Source organism: Mixia osmundae, assembly GCF_000708205.1.
Source record: "Mixia osmundae IAM 14324 unplaced genomic scaffold scaffold_11, whole genome shotgun sequence".
NCBI lineage: Eukaryota > Fungi > Basidiomycota > Mixiomycetes > Mixiales > Mixiaceae > Mixia > Mixia osmundae.
In genome coordinates, this window is record NW_014575553.1 from 409,629 (window position 1) to 426,139 (window position 16,511).

The window sequence follows — 16,511 nt, forward strand, 5'->3', positions numbered from 1 at the left end:
AGTCCGCTCGTATTATGACATGTTGCTGTCTCACCAATTTGCATTGTCTTGGACGATCGCGCGTCGCGCTTTCTCCTCCTCTCCTGCTCATGCGCTCTCGCATCATGAGCAGTCCCACACAAAGCCTCGAGACGCATCTCTCTGCTCCTCCAGCGCCACTCGACCAGTCTCAGCTGCTCAACGCCCAGCGCAGCATCGTAGACGATGCCGCCGCTCAGTTCAGTCGCACGGTTTTCAATGCCCCTTCCTCGCCCTCCTCTGACCCGCTAGCTTCGCAGAAATCCTGGTGGATCTCCGTCAGCTCCGAGAGGACTTTGAATGCTGGGCTTCTGCTCGCCTTCATCAGGTTGGAACGCCTGCTATAGCGTATTCTGCGTCACACTGAAAGCCATCACAGACGGACGACGTGGTCGAAGCCCGTCTGAAAGCGGGCATCGAAGAGATCACTGCGCTCGAGCGTGATCAAGGTAAGCTTCGTTGAGGCCGGACATGATACAATGCTGACTGAGCGCTACAATCGCAGCCCAGAAGGATGCCCGCCTTCGCGCCTTCGTCGAGCAAGTCAAGCACGCTTTCAACAGTCTTCAATATTGATTGGTACAACACCAATAAAATATCAGCAATGATAGTGTTGCATATGGCACAAACACGAGTGAGGCGGTTGGACGATGGAGTGATCTGTGAGCTTTGAGATGGCTTAGCCGCCACTCAGGGGCCCTACAGGCGGAAGCCGCCTGAGGTCGCCAGGCGGATGAGGAGAACCGTCTGAGCTGGCGACGCTAGAGTCGCGAAGATCGAAAGAGTCCTTGTGGTCCCTGTCGTGGAAGCCCGAGGGAACAGCCTGATCTAGTGGCTGAGTTGTCAGGGAGGTCGATGGTCGAGGCGAGACGAGGTCAGATGCACTTTCTATCGTGTTTTCTGTCGCACTGCTTGCCAAGGTAGAATCCGTGCGCGTGCTGTCCGTATGCGCGCTCTCGACAGGATGTAGAATAGGCTTGGCGGGTGATTTTTTCTCACTTGCAGACTTGCGCTTCATATGCTTCTTTACCCATTTCAGCGTCTTCGTTGGCGTACTAGCCTGCTTACTCGGCCGCACGACAGCCACCTCGTCGTCACGTACCGCAACCTCGTCTTCGGATTTCCATTCGTCGCCAGTGAGAGAGATCCGACTCGATCTGCGCGAGTTTGGTATCGAATTCTCCGCCGAGCGACCTTGCTTTGGACTACTCGATGAGCTTCTCGGATTATGCAAAGGGCGCGTTGGCGTATCGCGGAACTTGACGCCAGAATTGCCCTTTTCAGCGGGCTCGGAATCGTCGAGCGCTCCATACAGGCGAATCGCTGCACGTTCGAACCCAGTCAGCACAAAGATCATCACACAAAGGACGGAACGTGCCTCTTTCGACCAGAGGAAAAGGTACCTCGGTCAAAGAGCGATGGACCTGCCCGATGCCTGGCACAAAGTGAAGCGTCACGTCGAGATAGCCTTTGACATGCTCCTCGCTGAGCGTTTGTCTCCGCTTCATCTCGCTGACTCGGTCCGACATTTGTACTGTAAGCTGGTGTGCTGCCTCATATAGCTTCTCTCGTCGCTGCCTCGACTTTGAGACCTTTGCATCCGGATCGACCCATTTGCAGGGCACGACGCCTGGCTCGTCTTCAGCGCACGTCGCATGTCGAGCCAGGTTGTGGCCATAGATTGGCAGGGTCAAGCGGACATAGCCCTGATCAACAAGTTTCTGGGGCCAAATCGTCGCTTGGCCGTATACAGCCTGCTGCAAGTGGCGAGTCTCTTTGAACTGAATAACGCATGGCTCGCGCCTTCGGTCGAACATTGGCACTCGCATGGGCGTTCTGTGAGCCCAATTTGCAGCGTATGTATCCAGATCAACTGTTCACGGTCTCAACTCGGCATGAATGGGTAAGGGCAGACTTACAATTTGTGTCTCCTTCGAACGGCTCAGCCCCGGCCTCGCCCGCGGTCGCATAGCTGTACGTCCCAACTGATGCGGTTGCTACACCCACGAACGTCCTGTCGATGCCTCGTGCGCGCATATGAGAGATCTCCAGCGTGCCCACGTCCCAGCCTTGCAGCTCTGCAACCCACTTTGGTATCAGCTGGTGTAACCAGAACAGAGAGCTCTACTTGCGATCTGGTAGCGCCATATCAAGAGCCTTAAACAGCAAAGAGATCCGAATGCGGCCAACACCTTTGCCTCGAGTAAGTGGGTACCAGTGTGAGACTTGGCTGCGGCGCGAGATGACTTCGTTCAGATTGAGCGTGACTGCCCCTACGAGAGTATCCTGCGGGTCGTTCTCATTCTTCTCAAAGACTGCGAGATCAAGTCGGGTATCTGTCCAATCCTTGCAGAAGAACTCTTCGCCGTGGTTGACATAGGGCGAAAATGCCTTCTGCACGCGAGTCTCGTGATACTGTTCGCCATTGCAAAAGATGACACAGTACGTGGACGGGCTGGCGTCGGTGCGATCTGTCGAGAGCTTACCGGCTGGCTTGTGTGTAGGTGTCTCAATGTTGGCGACTTGATGGATATGCACAGAGATGAGGCCTGTTTTCTTGTCCGGCGAAGGCGGGATAGTCGAATCGAGCATCTCGCGCATCCTCGTGGCATATAATCCCGACCGAGTCTCGCTTTCTCGCGATGCTCGGTCGAGGAAGGGCACCCGGCGAGAGCCAACGGGTAGCTCAAGGCCAAGGGCGCGATCCTCATCCGCCGTGAGAACCTTTGCTAGGGGGTAATAGCCCACAGTGTACCGCATCTGTCCGGCGAAAGCTGTAGCTCGTCTTACCGCTCGAATGGGCTCCCTGCGCTCCGACACCACGCTAGGGTTGTCTACGAGCTCTTGCAGCTTGACGTCCAGGAAGCCGATGATATCAGAGTCGGTCAGACGATCAGCATGTGATATCGTGATCCTGATAGCATCATTGTCTGACAGATGAGAAGGTAGGACTTTGACAAAGACTGATTCCTGCCAGCAGGGCATCTTACATTGCCGAATGATCCTCGTCTTGTAAATGACTTTGCCGGACAAGATAACTTCGATGAAAGTGTCAAGATGATGAGTCTCGTGGTGTACGCCCAGCTCGGATGCTGACAGCAAGCCGAGGAAGATAACACCACAATGCTCGGTCTTGAGGGGGATGTCTGATCCCATTATGATCTTTGATACGTCTAGTGTATACGAGCGAGGCGAGACAAAATTCTCTGCCACGATGTTGATAGAAGAGAGGATGTAGGACGATATGCCGGGGATGTTCATCAAATCTAGTTTGAGCGATCTAGATGGCCGGACTCGAATGTCGATGCGAGGTCGACTGGGCAAAGTGAGCGTGCAGTGTCGCAGGAAAGGCGGATCTGAGATGAGCTGAACCCTGACACGGGCTCGTCCGACCACACCACTGATCTCGACTAGGCTCGGGAGCTCATAGCGCGCAATCTTGCCGAGTGAGATGCCCATGAAGACGAGCAGGTGCGAATTAGGCGTTTTGTGTTTCTTGTGATGCGCGGTCGGTAGCCGCCTGTAGGAATAGTCAACTTCGATTGTACAAAAGTCGCCTTCGTCAGGAATGACCGCTCTGTCCTTGAAGCCGACATCTTCATTCTCGGAAAGCATGCGCATGCCCAGCAGTCTTGGCGGATTGAGACCGAGATCAAAGTCTTCTATGCGCACAGAGTGTACGAAAGCTGGTGCCTTGGCCTTCATAGTATCTTCCAAAAGATCGATGAGAGCTACAAAGAGCTCCGAATTGATGAGCGGCCAGGCTGCTCGGATGAGGCCGTTCATCCATTCGACGCTCTCTGAGGGCGCGCCATGCGAAGTCGCCATCTTGGCATGTCGTCGCTCGACGTCAGAGGTATAGTCATCCCGCAGAGACTCGACACGTCGGCGAATAGAATAGCACGTCAGCCCGACAGCGAGGAGCAGCCAAGCGATGTTCCACCCAAAGTGTGTCAATGCTGCCGACGTGCCAGAGCAGATGATGATGGCCACGACGACCTGCAAAGGTATTGAGTTGTGTGAGTCAACAAATGCACAAAGTAAGCGTACCTGGTACATGGCCTCGTCATGAAACGAGTTGATGTCCGCTGGCGGAAAGGCGGCATTGTTGAGATTGACCGCGCCCGTGCCAGTCTCGGGGTTCTTGGGCTCCTCGTGACTGTCTTTGGCTCTAAAGTCGATTTGTTCCCAGCCAGACGAGGTCGAGTCTGCCAATGAGTCGAAACTATGACGCCGATCTCGGCCGCCTCTGGGTGTGCTCGAGTCAACATTGCTCGTCGGCCGTAGGCCAAGCAAGCCAGCTGTGATGGGGTGACTGTTTCTTGGCATCCCGACAGCGCATCAAGCGCATGTTCAGTCAGCAAGACAGCAGATGTGCCGGCCAAATTCAGTCACCGGTCCGCGCTGTCGTTGCACTTTCGGGACGCGGTCAGCCATTGTCGACATTGTGCGCGTCGATCTTTTTGCCACGTTGCGCCTCTTCATTGACATCGTATGCGACTGCCCAGACGGATCCCTTGGCGGACGACGGACGAGTTCGACTATGTGCGATCATCAATCTACGAAGGCGGTCAGAAGGAGCAGCAGAGTGCTCTTGAATGGGTCAGCTAGCCCGTGACGCCTTGTCTGAGGAGGCTGATCGCTCAAACGAGGCAGCTCAGGCTCTGGATGGCCAGGGGCGACTGTCCGCATGCTGTAGAGAGCACCTCGCTCTTTCTCGAGCTCATCCTTGCCGATCTGGCCGGTACTCGGACATCGCTCGAATTGCGCGCTTCCTATGGCATGGCACTCACTCGGTATGCTGCTGCTCATCACAAGGATGGCGACAAGTGCTGAAAGCAGAAGCAGTTTTGTGAGCGGGATAGTCGATCCAGCACAGCAGGGCGTCTATGCGCGCTCGATTGCCGTCATTGCTGCTCAGGTCGGCCTGCCTCTTTGGTTCGTCGAGCTTAGGCACGCCTCGACTCACGAAGCACTGCCCAGCCTGATCGCCCTACGAGCGGCAGCACATCAGGTACGCGAGCAGACTCATGTCATGACGAATGACTCGATCAGGTTGGCGCACAGGCTTTGGCGTGGCTCGATGAAAAGTATTGGTTACCTCAGATGACGCGACTGCATAGTGCTAGCCCGCCCACACAGAGCGAGCCCACGCCACATATGTTGAGCGAGATCCGAGATCATCTCATCGCCTACAAGACAGCTCAGAAGCATTTCCTGCGCGATCAAGCTTCCGTCGCGCCAACAGAGATCACTAAGACGGTCTCTGCCCTCTGGAGCGCTGCAGAGGGCACTGCTCGAACGTGCCTGGCTTCCGTCACTTTGGCGTCTGGCGAGCTTGTACCTGTTGCGTTGGGACTCGTTTTCGGCTTGCTGCTGGAGCCCGGCGGTCTCGTACCTAAAGCGAAAAAGTGCGCCTGCCTTCCTCCGCCTGAGCTTGAACTTACCTTCGATTGCTTGGTGTCCAGAAAAAGACTAAACAGCCCCGGGGAGCCGCTCAGTCTGCAAGCGATCGAGCTCTGGGCCCCTCTGCTCGACTTTCTTGCCGATCTTGCGGATGAGCATGAATTGGACATTGAGCGCGGGCTCAGCACGCGGATGACCGAGGTCGTCTTGTCCACAGCTACACCTGCCGAACTGCTTGGCGCACGATATGAAGCAGATCAAGATATGCTCCGACTAGAAAGCGAGGGCGAGAGCGATGTGCAAGCTATCCGTGCGACCCTTGCCGGCTGGATCATGTATCTTGTCAGTCGAAGAGACGACTACAGCCTTTTGGACGTCCTCGCACCCCTATTGCTCAGATCTGATCATTCGTGTGTTCTGGCGACGGGTAGCAATACCACAGATCACATGAGCTGACATGGATGCAGGTATGATGTCGTTGCCAGTCTGATAGGCACGCCGCCAGCAAGCGAGCTCGAGGCCGGCATCATCCAAGCGAGAGCCGTGGCACCCTCAAGCGTGCGTATGCTCTGCTCTATTTTACCCTGCTGACACTTGATGAGTACAGATGCACGTCGAGCTCGAGTCACTTGAAACCCGTCTGGAAGGCATGTCTGCTCGCGCTCAAGAACTGATCGCCGAGCACGTCAGCATTCAGCCAGTCCAAGTTCGTGCCTTGACTCTCTTTGGCCCCAGTATACTCACGCAGCTGATTCACAGGCAGAATCCGCAGCCAATGTCACGCAAAGCGATGGCATGCACTGGCATCGTCAGGACAAGAGTGCGTGGCAGCCCTGTCCCCTCGGTCAGCTCACGTCTGATCGGCTGTCGGATCTGAGTCATGTACAAGCTGTTCATTAATGCACATGTGCTGCTCGTCCTCCTGCCCCAGCCATCCCGCGGCCGGCGCGTCGCGTTGACGCTTTGAAGTGGAAAAGACGGAGAGAGAGCGCTACATCTGCAGTGTGTCGAGAGCCAGGCCGACATGGACAGCGTTGTGATGCAGAACGGCGGACAGGCTCCGGTGTCGTTCGGCAGCGGAGCCTCACAAGCCAGTACATCTGCTCAGCTGCTCGGCGAGCCATGGAAGTACGTCTCTTGCCAGACCCTGCGATCTCTGCCTTCAGTCTGGCGCTGACATCGTACCACGCAGCGAGGATGCTGCAGGCAAGCAGAGGTCCGTGCCTCTACCGCCTAGCCACTCGGTGCCGACGTCAGTCTAGTCAGTCACACGCAGGCTTTGTCAACAGGCGTACAGGGCTGACATGCTATGTCTGCAGTATGGCCGTCTACTCCTCCGTGCCCGTGCTGGAGATGATGGTCAGAGGGATCAGCGTGATGCGGAGGAGATCGGACAGCTACATGAATGCAACTCAGATCCTCAAGGTCGCGGGCGTTGAAAAGGGTCAGCATTATCGCCTGACATGCTGCTCACTGCGAGCTCAATCGGGATCTCTCCACCGGCAGGCAAGCGCTCTCGCATACTCGAAAAGGACATAACACAGTCAGGACTGTACGAGCGAGTCCAGGGTGGCTACGGCCGATATCAGGGCACATGGTGAGCGCGCGTCGTGCGCCTGCGTTTGCTGATGCTGATTGATCCTGGCTAGGATACCTTTTGACAAAGCTAGAGAGCTCTCGCAGACGTACGGCGTCGAACATCTGCTCGCTCCCCTCTTCAATTACACCATGCCATCATACAAAGGTCCCGATCACGAGGGACCTTTCAACGCGGATGCGACGGCCGCAGGACCTACCGCGCTCGACAAGCGTCGTCAGCGAGACTTTGAAGACGATACCTCTGTGCTCGAGGTGGACGTGCACAAGCGTTTCAGACCTGCCCATTCGAGCAGCACAGATCCTTTCAGCTCGTCCACTGGCAGACAGTCGATTCCCTTTGCCGCGCTCAATGGCACGAACACCAAGCTCAGGAGGTCCAAGTCGCCCGTCAATACACACACCTTCATCGGCGATGATACCTCGAGATATGAGCGATACAGAAACACCCTCATATCGCTCTTTCCAGAGGCCGCCAACATAGACAGTCTCGCTCTCGATAGAACAGACGACTTTGAGACCGACACGCCCATCGATGATCACATGCACACCGCCCTGCACTGGGCAGCCAGTCTAGGTCGGGTCGACCTGGCACGCGCCCTGATCCAAGCTGGCGCGGATACCGAGAGAGGCAATGATGCAGGCGAAACGCCTCTCATCCGGAGTGTGCTCGCGATTAACTGCGAAGAAGCTGGCGTCTTCTCAGAGCTGTTGCGGCTGTTGGGCAACTCTCTCTGGACCACCGACGACTCGAACAGAACGGCACTGCATCATTGCGCTCTGTTAGCAGCTATCAAAGGACGGGCTAATGCCGCCCAGTACTACGTCGAATGTATACTCGAATTCATTGCGACAAGGGACGATGGCAATTTCAAAGACCTCATCGATGGAATGGACATCAATGGCGATACGGCGCTGAACATTGCTGCGCGTATTGGCAGCCGCCGACTTGTCAGGCTCTTGATCAACTCTGGTGCCGACAAGACCAGATCAAATAAGCTCGGCCTACGGCCAGGCGACTTTGGCGTCGAGACAGACGTGCGTACCTTCCGCGCCCGTCTGATCAAGCTGATCGGAATCATCCTCTTACCTAGGAATTGGCGCCCACCACTGCCGATGAGATCACTAATTCACTAAAGAGTCAGATTCCCCTCGCGCCGGCGCAGAAAGCACAAGATATCACCAAGCAGCTCGTAGATCTCGTGCAGACCCTCAATGCCGACTTTGAGCGCGAGATCCAGACAAAGACAGAGACGCTCGAGCGTGTACAAATCCAGCTCAGATCTTCCACTCGGGAATTAGCGGACAACAGGAGGCAAGCGCAATACTGGCGCGAACAGTGCGCCGAGCTCGAACGAGTGACCAACCGACTGAAGAACCTCGAGCGAGCTTCTTTCGACGAAGATCACTTTGACTGGACTGGCAGAACCGAGCTAAACGGTTTACCCAGCCAGTCAGTACCCGGCGCAGGCTACGCTTTCTCTCCACGGCCGCCGGTACAGCTACCCGCTGACCTGAACGTCTCTGCGGAGATCGATCTGCCTCTTGGTCAATCAGCTCACGATCTCGTGCGGCTGCGACGGATGCGGCAATGGCTCGCTCGAGTGCTCAGTCTGCAGCGGCAACGACAAGAGCAGACCAGAGGCATCAATGCGAATCTCGAAGTGCAGTATAGGCGCGTCGTAGCCGCCTACTGCGGTATGGAAGAGAGCAGGCTAGATGAGATTCTGGATCGGTTGCTCGTGGCGATGGAGAGCGACGGCAACGATCTCGATCTAGTCCGTATGAGTACCTTTCTGGGCAAAGCAAAGGGGATCTAGAGCGTCAGCTGCATGTCAACAACAAGCGATCGATGTACATCTTTTCTATTATCATCAAAAGTAGCGTGACCTTAGTATGCCTTGCCAACTCTTTCCGACGAACGTGAGAAACGAGACATCGCCTGGATTCGAGCTCGATGCGGACCCGAGCAGCAAAGCATCCAGTAGGTCATGTGTGCGTGAGAGCGACTGAGTGCCGAGCAAGTGCAGCTCGCACAGACCGTATATGGTGACGAGCCTCAGACGGGTGCTATACCAATCGGTGCCCTGTTCCTTGTTGCCACTGGCTCGACACAGTGATCTGGCGAGATCCATAGCCGGCCTCGGGTCTGGAAGCGGTACATGTACTGGCAGAAAGTCGTCGCCATGTGCACTGGGCGCGCTCAAAAGCTTCAACCCCTGCTCAGGTTCGCGAGTCAGCCCATGCATGTGTGTGCAAACTGGATACAAGCTCGCCTGTGGGAGATGCTCAAGGCCGGTCTGGCTGTACTCTAGCCTCCTATGCAAGCCTGAGCTGAAGATGCTCTCTTGCGTCTTTTGCGGGCAGTCGAACAAGTGTTGCTCCATGTCCTCCCTGCCAAGGTCAAGCCATCGCTGGAAGAGTGCTCGAGCAGGTCCGACAGGCTCCTGATGGACTGGTTTCGAGATGCGCTCGGTGAGATGAGTGATAGGCGGCCGCGAGGGGAAGATAGCATGGAGCGTCGTGGCCTTGTACTGTGGCAGCGTCGCATCTGACTGTATGGCGGCTATAAAGGCTCGCGTGGTGTAGCCATGCTGTGGGACCTGTCTTAAGCTCGCATCAAGGAGCTGTAAGTGCTTCATATGGCCAGCAAGCTGCTGAATAGATGATTTTGATCGGACAGGCAAGATGAAATAGGTTGCTGCCCCAGAGCTGGCCCAAGCTGCCGTCTCGCCACGCCAAAGCATGATCTAGGATGGCACGGGCAGAGGCACGCAGGTCCAAGCGAGAGGAAGATCGAGCGTTCAGGCTCGTGTTCCGAGATGACGTGAGCAGTGAGACGCACTGCTTCGCCAGTCCCTCGAGAGCGCATCCCGTTCAGCTTGCGAGTGATTATCCCCAACGAGCACTGCAAGCCGCCCGAGGGAGCTCACAGAATGACTGGATAGCTCTGCTGGCCAGAAAGGCTACCTTGCTCGATAGAGAGCACGCGCAACTGAGTCGCTGGCGACATCATTCCGCGCAAAGTGCTTCTGACGGTCTCGCCCCAACAGATGATGATGATGATAGCGACGGTCTGCCCTCGGACACAGATGGGGAGCCGTCGCGACGGGCCAAGCGAGCGCAGTCACCCGTGAGAAGGGAAAGCGTCTACTACGACGAGAGCGAGGTCGACTTGACCGCCTCGCCCACGTCGACGCTCGTCTCGCTCTCGCCCGAACGCGCTTTCTCGAGCAAGCAGAAGCTCTTCGATCTGGAGCCCATCACGCCCGTCACACCTCAGCTGCAGTCCAGACGTTCTTCTGGCTTTGTTGGCTACTTTGGCGACAGTCAGCCCAGACGACGCGCGCCCACTGTGGACGATATCGACCAGCTCGCTGGTTTGGTCATTGCCAATCAGGACAGATACTCACTGGCCAAGCACGTCGATGTTGCACTGAGCATGGCCTTGCCGAGACATGCAACGAGATGCTTGTCAGAGTCGCTCGACGCTCACGAGGACGATGACGAGGAGGAGCCCCGTCTCGTCACGGCAACGAGCAAGAGTATGGTCAATCTCCGCCCGCGTCGTAGCGAGACCGATGTGCCCACTCTGTACCGTACGCTGAGTATGGGCGATTTGCAACTCCAGCATGATGACGACGAGACTGATGACGATGACCATGGTTCTGACGAAGATGATGAATAGGCTCGCTGCATACTGTTCCCTTCGTCCCTTCATTCATTGGTATACGTGTATAGCCCAGCCTTTGCATTTTCCGCACTGTACGCCAAAGACAATTGCATATTCTCTCATGCCTCGACTCATGCCTCGACAAACGTCTTGACTTTCTTGAGCCACCTGTAGTACTCTCGCTGTTCCTTGTAGTCGGCCAATTCGGGAATGAAGAGTGCGAGCGAAGCATCCACGCCTCGTTCTTCGAGATAGTCTTCGAATTCTTGCTGTAGCGATTCGTCGAGGTGAGAGAACTGTGGTCCGATGTAGAGACCTCTTCGTTTCCAGTCCTGCTCTCGCTGCGAGTCAGTCGAACGCCGAGTCTGCTGCAAGACATGGACGCACGGCTTCTGCAGTCAATTCGCTTGCAAGCAGCGCATCAGAGTAGAAAGCGATGTTGTCGATCACGAAAACGCCGTCTTGTGCAATGGCGTCGATGGTCAAAGCTCCTCCTTCCGGCTGAGAAACAATAGTCAGTATCAAAGTACAGACTGCTAGAGATCGTGCATACCTTGTTGATCGTGATGGATGTGCGAACGGGGAACCCAGGTTCTTCGAGATCGTTACCCTCTTCGTCCGTTTCCGCCGTCGCGGACTCGTCCTCCATCCCGTCCTCGTTGGCTTGGTTGTCCAGGTCGGCGATAGAGAAAAGCAGCTTGATGCTGTCATTTGTCATCATCTCAGCACTGCCCTCCTAGCGTCATCGTCCAAGATGACCTTTCATTGCCAAACGAGCGCGTCAACGTCACTTCATCTTGACCCGACTTGTCTTCAATCTGCGCACGCCAACGGTCAGCTCGAACGGATGTGTGTGGAAATATTGCAGGCTTACCTTCCATACTCCTTGCTGCTTGAACGTCTTGAGAAATTCTGGCTCGGTCGCTAGCGCTTCAGTATTGCTCGTCTCAAATTCGATCTCGCTCTCCAATTTTGCAATCAGACTCTCGTCGGCTGGACGCAGTGATCAGCAGACAGCTTCGATCAATGCGACGGACGAGAATGCGCACATGTGCCTCCGCCCTGTCGTCTGTGACTGCTTGAGAAAGATCGAGTGACCGCTGAAAAGGTGTTGACACGAGGCGCAGGGAGGACATTTCGACGAGTCAGCGTGGCAGCTCTCCGGCCGAGAGTGTTGCGCAGAAGGTGCGGACTGCTTCGTGTCACTGCTCTCAGCATCTCTGCGACTGCCCTGTCCGCCCCAAAAATGGTTGATGACATGACGACAAAAGGGGGCACATCCTCTCGCCGCTCGCCGCGTCCACGTCACCGCGTCATCACCGGTGACTGCAAGTCCTCATCCCGGCGACTTTGTCAGGCCCCCTCCTGGCCAAGGCTGGACAGCAGCGTCATGATCGCATCTGACATCCTCGACAGACCAATACCGGGCACGGCATACCAACGCGCGTCATGGCCTTACGAGCTCATCAGGTGGCTATTCACCATCATCCTGGTCAGTTCTGCCTTCCTCAGGTTGGCTCAGGCTGATCTAGGTTCGGCCTGAATTGACAGAGAGTCTTCTATAGCGAGGTCGTCGTGGAGAACGAAGAGCTGCTGCCTGCCAACGGCGTGCCTACAATTCTCGTGGCAAACCATTCCAACTCGCTCGTCGACCCGGCACTGCTCATCTCTCACGTCAAGAAGCGCACCCTCTTGAGACTCACCGCCAAAGACACCCACTTCCGTCAACGGACATTGTCCAGCTGGCTCATCGAAAAAGCAGGCGCGCTGCCCATCCAGCGACAGAAAGATCACCTCGGTAGCGAGATCGCGACGGGCAATGCAAAGACGTTCCAGCGTCTCGTCGAGTCGCTCACCCAGGGAGACTGTCTCGCTCTCTTTCCAGAGGGCATATCGCGACATCACCCCAAGCTGGCACCTTTCAAGACAGGCGTCGCCCGGATTGCCTCGGCCGCACTCACCGCTAATGCAGACGACCCTCACTTTCGACTGTACATCGCGCCATGCGCCATCACGTATCTGCATCGCTTTCGCTTCCGCTCCAACGTCTGCGTCAGCTTCGGCGCTCCCGTCATATTGTCAGTTGCAACGCATCCAGAATTGATCGACACGCCAGAGAAACCACTGCAGTTCGAGGCCGTTCGCCGGCTGACGCAAGAGATAGAAGGCGAGCTACGGAGCGGGACCCTCGACGCACCTTCATGGCAGATCCTGCGGGCTTCACACACTGCCAGGAGACTTTATGCTCCTCTGGACGCAACCGCAATATCGATAGGCGACTATATACGCCTCACCCAGATCTGGTGCGACTATCTCAGCAATGCGACACGTCCGACACCACTCAGTCGGAAATTGAAGCACCAGAAGCGACCCTCCCTTTCGCGCTCAAACACGGCCAACACTGGCATGACAGAGGAAGACATAGAATTGACGGAGGAGGAAGCACAAGATGGCATAGAGGTAGCAGACGTACAGAGACTCGTCGCTCGCCTGGAGCGGTACCAAGACCAGCTGGGAAGACTTGGCTTGAAAGATCATAGAATCAGCTCGCACGCATTCTTGCCACTATGGCGATTGCTGCTCCGGCTCAGCATACGCGCGACCATCACAGGTGCACTCGGCCTGCTCTGCCTGACTGTTTTGCCGCTGTGGGCACCCATCTTCTACTTCACAAAGCGAGCAGAGATCGTATACCGCGTAAAGACAAAGGCGCGCACCCTCTTGCCTTGCTTCGCCAAATGCTGACGCCTGTAGACAACAGAACAAGACGCTGTGGGATAGTCTCGATGAGCTAGGACAGGCGAAAGCGCTGAGCGGCCTGGCGTCTGGCGCGGCGACTTGGGCGCTCGTCTGCTTGCTCACATGGCCTTTGCTACCATTCACCTTTTGGCTCGTACCGCTCTTCATGTGGTGGTCACTGGGTTGGGTCGAAGCTTTCGTCGCTTCAGCTCGCTCGACGCTTTCCATTGCAAAGCTCATCGAGCTCAGACTCACAAAACCTCACGTCCTCTTGCGACTTCATGCGGAACGAAGCCGATTGGCGGAAGATGTGATGCAGATCGCAGTCACAAAGCTAGGCTTGCCGCCAAGTCATGACGAGCTCTTTCCAGACGCGGCACTCACAAACGGACACGCTGCCAGCCAAGGTGGCAAAGTTCGTGGCCGACGGCGACGCGCATTAGCAAAACGTTTGCGCTGGATTCATCGCCGCAAAGATTGGAACGAGACTCTTCGTCTGTGGGATGTAGTCGATTACGAGCAGGACGAGCTGGAGCGATTACCCACGGACTAGCATCTCATCAAGCAGAGCTTTTGGCGTGAATCGCGACCTGCATTGTACACAAAAGGACATCTAAAGGGGTGTCGTCAATGTATCTGCGGCGTATTTGCGTGCGTAATAGTGTCCATGTGTGAGTTGGGGTACGCTTAGAAGACGAATGCAAGCGCGCTCAGAGCGACGAGTCCGAAAGCGGAAGTGGCCAACTTGAGCGATGATGCTGCGCCGGTGCTCGATGCACTGGGCGACGAAGCGGCAGAGGCTGCGCTTGCAGTCGTAGCTGCAGCGGCGGTGGTGGCGGCCGATCTGTGCGACACGTCAGCAAGCAATGCGGCCCTGGCAGCGTTTTGACGTACGAAGCAGAGGTGACGGCGGAAGCGCTGGTCGAGACTGCCGCGCTCGTTGCAGAAGCGGCAGTACGCGTGCTGCTCCTGCGTCTGCATGTCGAGTAAGCCTGGTCCGATTTCAACATGCGGGAACTCACGAAGAAGCCGTTCCGGCGGCGGCACCTGCAGCGGCGGACGAGCTGGCAGCGCCGGTGGAAGAGGAGCCTGAGCTGCCGGACGCGGCGAGGATGGTGAACTTCTGCGAGTAGTTGACTGTGCACAGGTTGCGCACGTCAGTTGAGACAGCTTGGAATGCGAGCTCTGGACGTACTAGCTCCGGTGGAGTCACGGATCTCGAGAGAGCAGCTCGTTCCGACAGGGAGATCGACGGTCCATGTGTATGTGCCGGCGGCGGTCTGGGTAGGGAAGGACTCGAGGGCCGCTGCCGATGGCTGACCGCCGGGGATGACGCTGATGTAGTATGGCGCCGAGCCCTGAGCAAGGGTACGCATCAGGAAAAGGTCAAAGCAACAACATGGACCATCAACTCACGCCGCTGAACGTCAACAGGACCGGTTGACCTGAGACAAGCCACATCAGTGTATGCTTTGCGAGCTCGCACGAGGATGTCTACCAAAAATGGCCGAGGTAGGTGTCTGGATGATGGCTTGTGCTGCGGCATAGCCCGCGAGGAGGGTAGCGCTGATGAGGGTAGTGAAGGACTTCATATCTCAATAGTGTCTAGTCGTGCCTTGACGATGTAATGAGCGTGTACTGGGTTGCTTCTTCTTGTGAGTTCCGATGAGTTGTGAGCGGCTGCGAAAATGAAAAACCTGGCGAGTGTATGCGAATTCGAGGACAGAAAAAGAATGGCAAAACGTCGCGTCGCGTTGAAATCATCGGGGGGCGTGACTGCTGCGATGGGCTCAGGCTGTGCTCAGCTCGTCCCATTGACTTCAAGCTTGGACTGCAACAAATATACACAAGCTAGCTCTCTGGATTGGCGATGCGTAGATTGGCTCCACCTAGCGAGCCCAGATCTTCATTATTGTCAGACGAGCGATTGCTGTGGTATGCATACTTGTCAGCCGATGGTGGCGAGAGCTGTGCAGGCGACTGATGGTTTCTCTCCCGCGATCTATCGATGGGCGCATTTTTGTGCCTAGTTTGGGGCTGAGGCTGCTGAAATCGGTCTTGCGGTGCCAGATGATACTGCTCCTGAGGTGCTGGATGGTATTGCTCATGCCGCGGCGGTTCCCAAGGCTTCGGCGTACGCATTCGCGGGCCAGCTCCTGGCGGCAGGTACTGCTCTGGCGGAGGTGGCATGGGCGAGGGTGCGTAGTAGCGATCGTACTCAAAATCGTTGGTGTAATTTTCAGCCGGGCGAGGAGAGGCTGCTCGCTCAGGCGCTAGTACATATGACTCTGGCGCGAGATGGTTTGGCAAAGGCTGCATGGGTATAGGCGGCTGCATGGGTATGAGCGGCTGCATTGGCATCCCCTGTCTACCATAATCGCGTCTGAGGGAGCCTAGCGAGGGCTGCCTGGCCATCGGATGCTGAGACACAGCGTGTGGCATGCCCTGATGAGGATAATCAAGGATGTAAGCATCTTCCGAATCGATCGCGCTGTGGCCATGGCGATAGTCGTCTCTCATGATAGCATCCGGTGGCAGATCGTCGCGATAGCTGTCAGCATGGGCGGGAGCGCCCCTTGGTGGCTGTGGACGAGCCGTTGGTAAGACAGGCGGTGGCGGCATGGGCGGTAGCGACGGCTGTGCGGCATTAACAAAGTCAAAACGTGAAGTGCTCTTGAAGGACGAGCTTGGCGCGATGCTCTCGCCACCACCACCAAAGTCATCACGAAGCTTCTTGACAGAATCTGAACGCTGCCTGAGTGGATCATGATCCCGGTCGAGCGTCGCAAAGAGATCGTCGCTCGTTGGCGGCAACATGCGCTGAGGGGGATACCGTCTGTCCTTGGAGCGTGACGGCTGACGACAGCACATCGTGAAGCAGAAGAAGAGCATGACGGTGATGACGATGAAGGCCAAGCTGCCGACGATGATGACCGGCACCTTGTGATGCTTGATCCACGCCCACACATGCGCCGCCTGTGACTCTCGAACATTGAGTCATGCTTTGTTTGAGTGTAGACTCGACCTACAGAGAAACCCATCTCACTGTTGCTTCGCCTGAATGAAGAAGTTTGCGCAG

The 16,511-nt window shown here is 56.3% G+C and overlaps 10 protein-coding genes across 10 annotated transcripts; 5 read left to right on the top strand and 5 right to left on the bottom strand.

Annotated features, from left to right (window-relative positions):
- Window positions 1-19: 19 nt before the first annotated feature.
- L969DRAFT_53791 (uncharacterized protein) lies at window positions 20-594 on the top strand (the record flags this gene model as incomplete). Its single annotated transcript, XM_014710263.1, has 4 exons — window positions 20-197; window positions 279-346; window positions 398-467; window positions 524-594. The coding sequence occupies 4 exons, from the start codon at window positions 20-22 to the stop codon at window positions 592-594; spliced, it is 387 nt and encodes a 128-aa protein (XP_014565749.1).
- On the bottom strand, window positions 566-4,445 carry L969DRAFT_100022 (uncharacterized protein). The gene is made up of 5 exons (XM_014710264.1): window positions 4,069-4,445; window positions 2,151-4,017; window positions 1,938-2,096; window positions 1,397-1,891; window positions 566-1,341 (listed from the first exon to the last, which is right to left on the bottom strand). Exons 1-5 carry the CDS (start codon window positions 4,345-4,347, stop codon window positions 698-700), a joined length of 3,444 nt encoding a protein of 1,147 aa, XP_014565750.1. The 5' UTR covers window positions 4,348-4,445; the 3' UTR covers window positions 566-697.
- Window positions 4,446-4,627: 182 nt separating this feature from the next.
- On the top strand, window positions 4,628-6,324 carry L969DRAFT_105436 (uncharacterized protein; the record flags this gene model as incomplete). Its single annotated transcript, XM_014710265.1, has 7 exons — window positions 4,628-4,814; window positions 4,867-5,032; window positions 5,086-5,429; window positions 5,487-5,834; window positions 5,892-5,982; window positions 6,032-6,130; window positions 6,184-6,324. The coding sequence occupies exons 1-7, from the start codon at window positions 4,687-4,689 to the stop codon at window positions 6,322-6,324; spliced, it is 1,317 nt and encodes a 438-aa protein (XP_014565751.1). The 5' UTR covers window positions 4,628-4,686.
- A 124-nt stretch (window positions 6,325-6,448) lies between these two features.
- L969DRAFT_96750 (uncharacterized protein) lies at window positions 6,449-8,840 on the top strand (the record flags this gene model as incomplete). Its single annotated transcript, XM_014710266.1, has 6 exons — window positions 6,449-6,552; window positions 6,617-6,685; window positions 6,744-6,868; window positions 6,931-7,021; window positions 7,074-8,058; window positions 8,115-8,840. 6 exons carry the CDS (start codon window positions 6,449-6,451, stop codon window positions 8,838-8,840), a joined length of 2,100 nt encoding a protein of 699 aa, XP_014565752.1.
- A 54-nt stretch (window positions 8,841-8,894) lies between these two features.
- On the bottom strand, window positions 8,895-9,662 carry L969DRAFT_105438 (uncharacterized protein; the record flags this gene model as incomplete). The annotated part of the gene is made up of 2 exons (XM_014710267.1): window positions 8,895-9,239; window positions 9,297-9,662. The coding sequence occupies 2 exons, from the start codon at window positions 9,660-9,662 to the stop codon at window positions 8,895-8,897; spliced, it is 711 nt and encodes a 236-aa protein (XP_014565753.1).
- On the top strand, window positions 9,597-10,875 carry L969DRAFT_221398 (uncharacterized protein). Its single transcript, XM_014710268.1, has 3 exons — window positions 9,597-9,649; window positions 9,704-9,908; window positions 9,969-10,875. Exons 2-3 carry the CDS (start codon window positions 9,776-9,778, stop codon window positions 10,706-10,708), a joined length of 873 nt encoding a protein of 290 aa, XP_014565754.1. The 5' UTR covers window positions 9,597-9,649; window positions 9,704-9,775; the 3' UTR covers window positions 10,709-10,875.
- On the bottom strand, window positions 10,825-11,953 carry L969DRAFT_19728 (uncharacterized protein; the record flags this gene model as incomplete). Its single annotated transcript, XM_014710069.1, has 6 exons — window positions 10,825-11,025; window positions 11,081-11,194; window positions 11,247-11,397; window positions 11,453-11,511; window positions 11,568-11,686; window positions 11,743-11,953. 6 exons carry the CDS (start codon window positions 11,951-11,953, stop codon window positions 10,825-10,827), a joined length of 855 nt encoding a protein of 284 aa, XP_014565555.1.
- A 130-nt stretch (window positions 11,954-12,083) lies between these two features.
- On the top strand, window positions 12,084-13,985 carry L969DRAFT_19729 (uncharacterized protein; the record flags this gene model as incomplete). Its single annotated transcript, XM_014710070.1, has 3 exons — window positions 12,084-12,185; window positions 12,245-13,390; window positions 13,455-13,985. 3 exons carry the CDS (start codon window positions 12,084-12,086, stop codon window positions 13,983-13,985), a joined length of 1,779 nt encoding a protein of 592 aa, XP_014565556.1.
- Window positions 13,986-14,119: 134 nt separating this feature from the next.
- L969DRAFT_96755 (uncharacterized protein) lies at window positions 14,120-15,024 on the bottom strand (the record flags this gene model as incomplete). Its single annotated transcript, XM_014710269.1, has 6 exons — window positions 14,120-14,276; window positions 14,327-14,407; window positions 14,455-14,569; window positions 14,628-14,790; window positions 14,849-14,877; window positions 14,931-15,024. The coding sequence occupies 6 exons, from the start codon at window positions 15,022-15,024 to the stop codon at window positions 14,120-14,122; spliced, it is 639 nt and encodes a 212-aa protein (XP_014565755.1).
- A 259-nt stretch (window positions 15,025-15,283) lies between these two features.
- On the bottom strand, window positions 15,284-16,473 carry L969DRAFT_19731 (uncharacterized protein; the record flags this gene model as incomplete). Its single annotated transcript, XM_014710071.1, has 2 exons — window positions 15,284-16,408; window positions 16,462-16,473. The coding sequence occupies 2 exons, from the start codon at window positions 16,471-16,473 to the stop codon at window positions 15,284-15,286; spliced, it is 1,137 nt and encodes a 378-aa protein (XP_014565557.1).
- Between the last annotated feature and the right edge of the window lie 38 nt (window positions 16,474-16,511).

What these genes read in the sequence shown, in the direction of transcription:
- L969DRAFT_100022 (XM_014710264.1), bottom strand. Translation starts at nt 4,347, where the DNA reads ATGCCAAGAAACAGTCACCCCATCACAGCTGGCTTGCTTGGCCTACGG. An exon ending in TGATATGGCGCTACCAGATC is followed by an intron (nt 2,097 to 2,150) that starts GCAAGTAGAGCT and finishes AGTGGGTTGCAG; the next exon opens with AGCTGCAAGGCTGGGACGTG. An exon ending in TTTTCCTCTGGTCGAAAGAG is followed by an intron (nt 1,342 to 1,396) that starts GCACGTTCCGTC and finishes TCGAACGTGCAG; the next exon opens with CGATTCGCCTGTATGGAGCG.
- L969DRAFT_221398 (XM_014710268.1), top strand. Translation starts at nt 9,776, where the DNA reads ATGGCACGGGCAGAGGCACGCAGGTCCAAGCGAGAGGAAGATCGAGCG. An exon ending in GCATCCCGTTCAGCTTGCGA is followed by an intron (nt 9,909 to 9,968) that starts GTGATTATCCCC and finishes ATGACTGGATAG; the next exon opens with CTCTGCTGGCCAGAAAGGCT.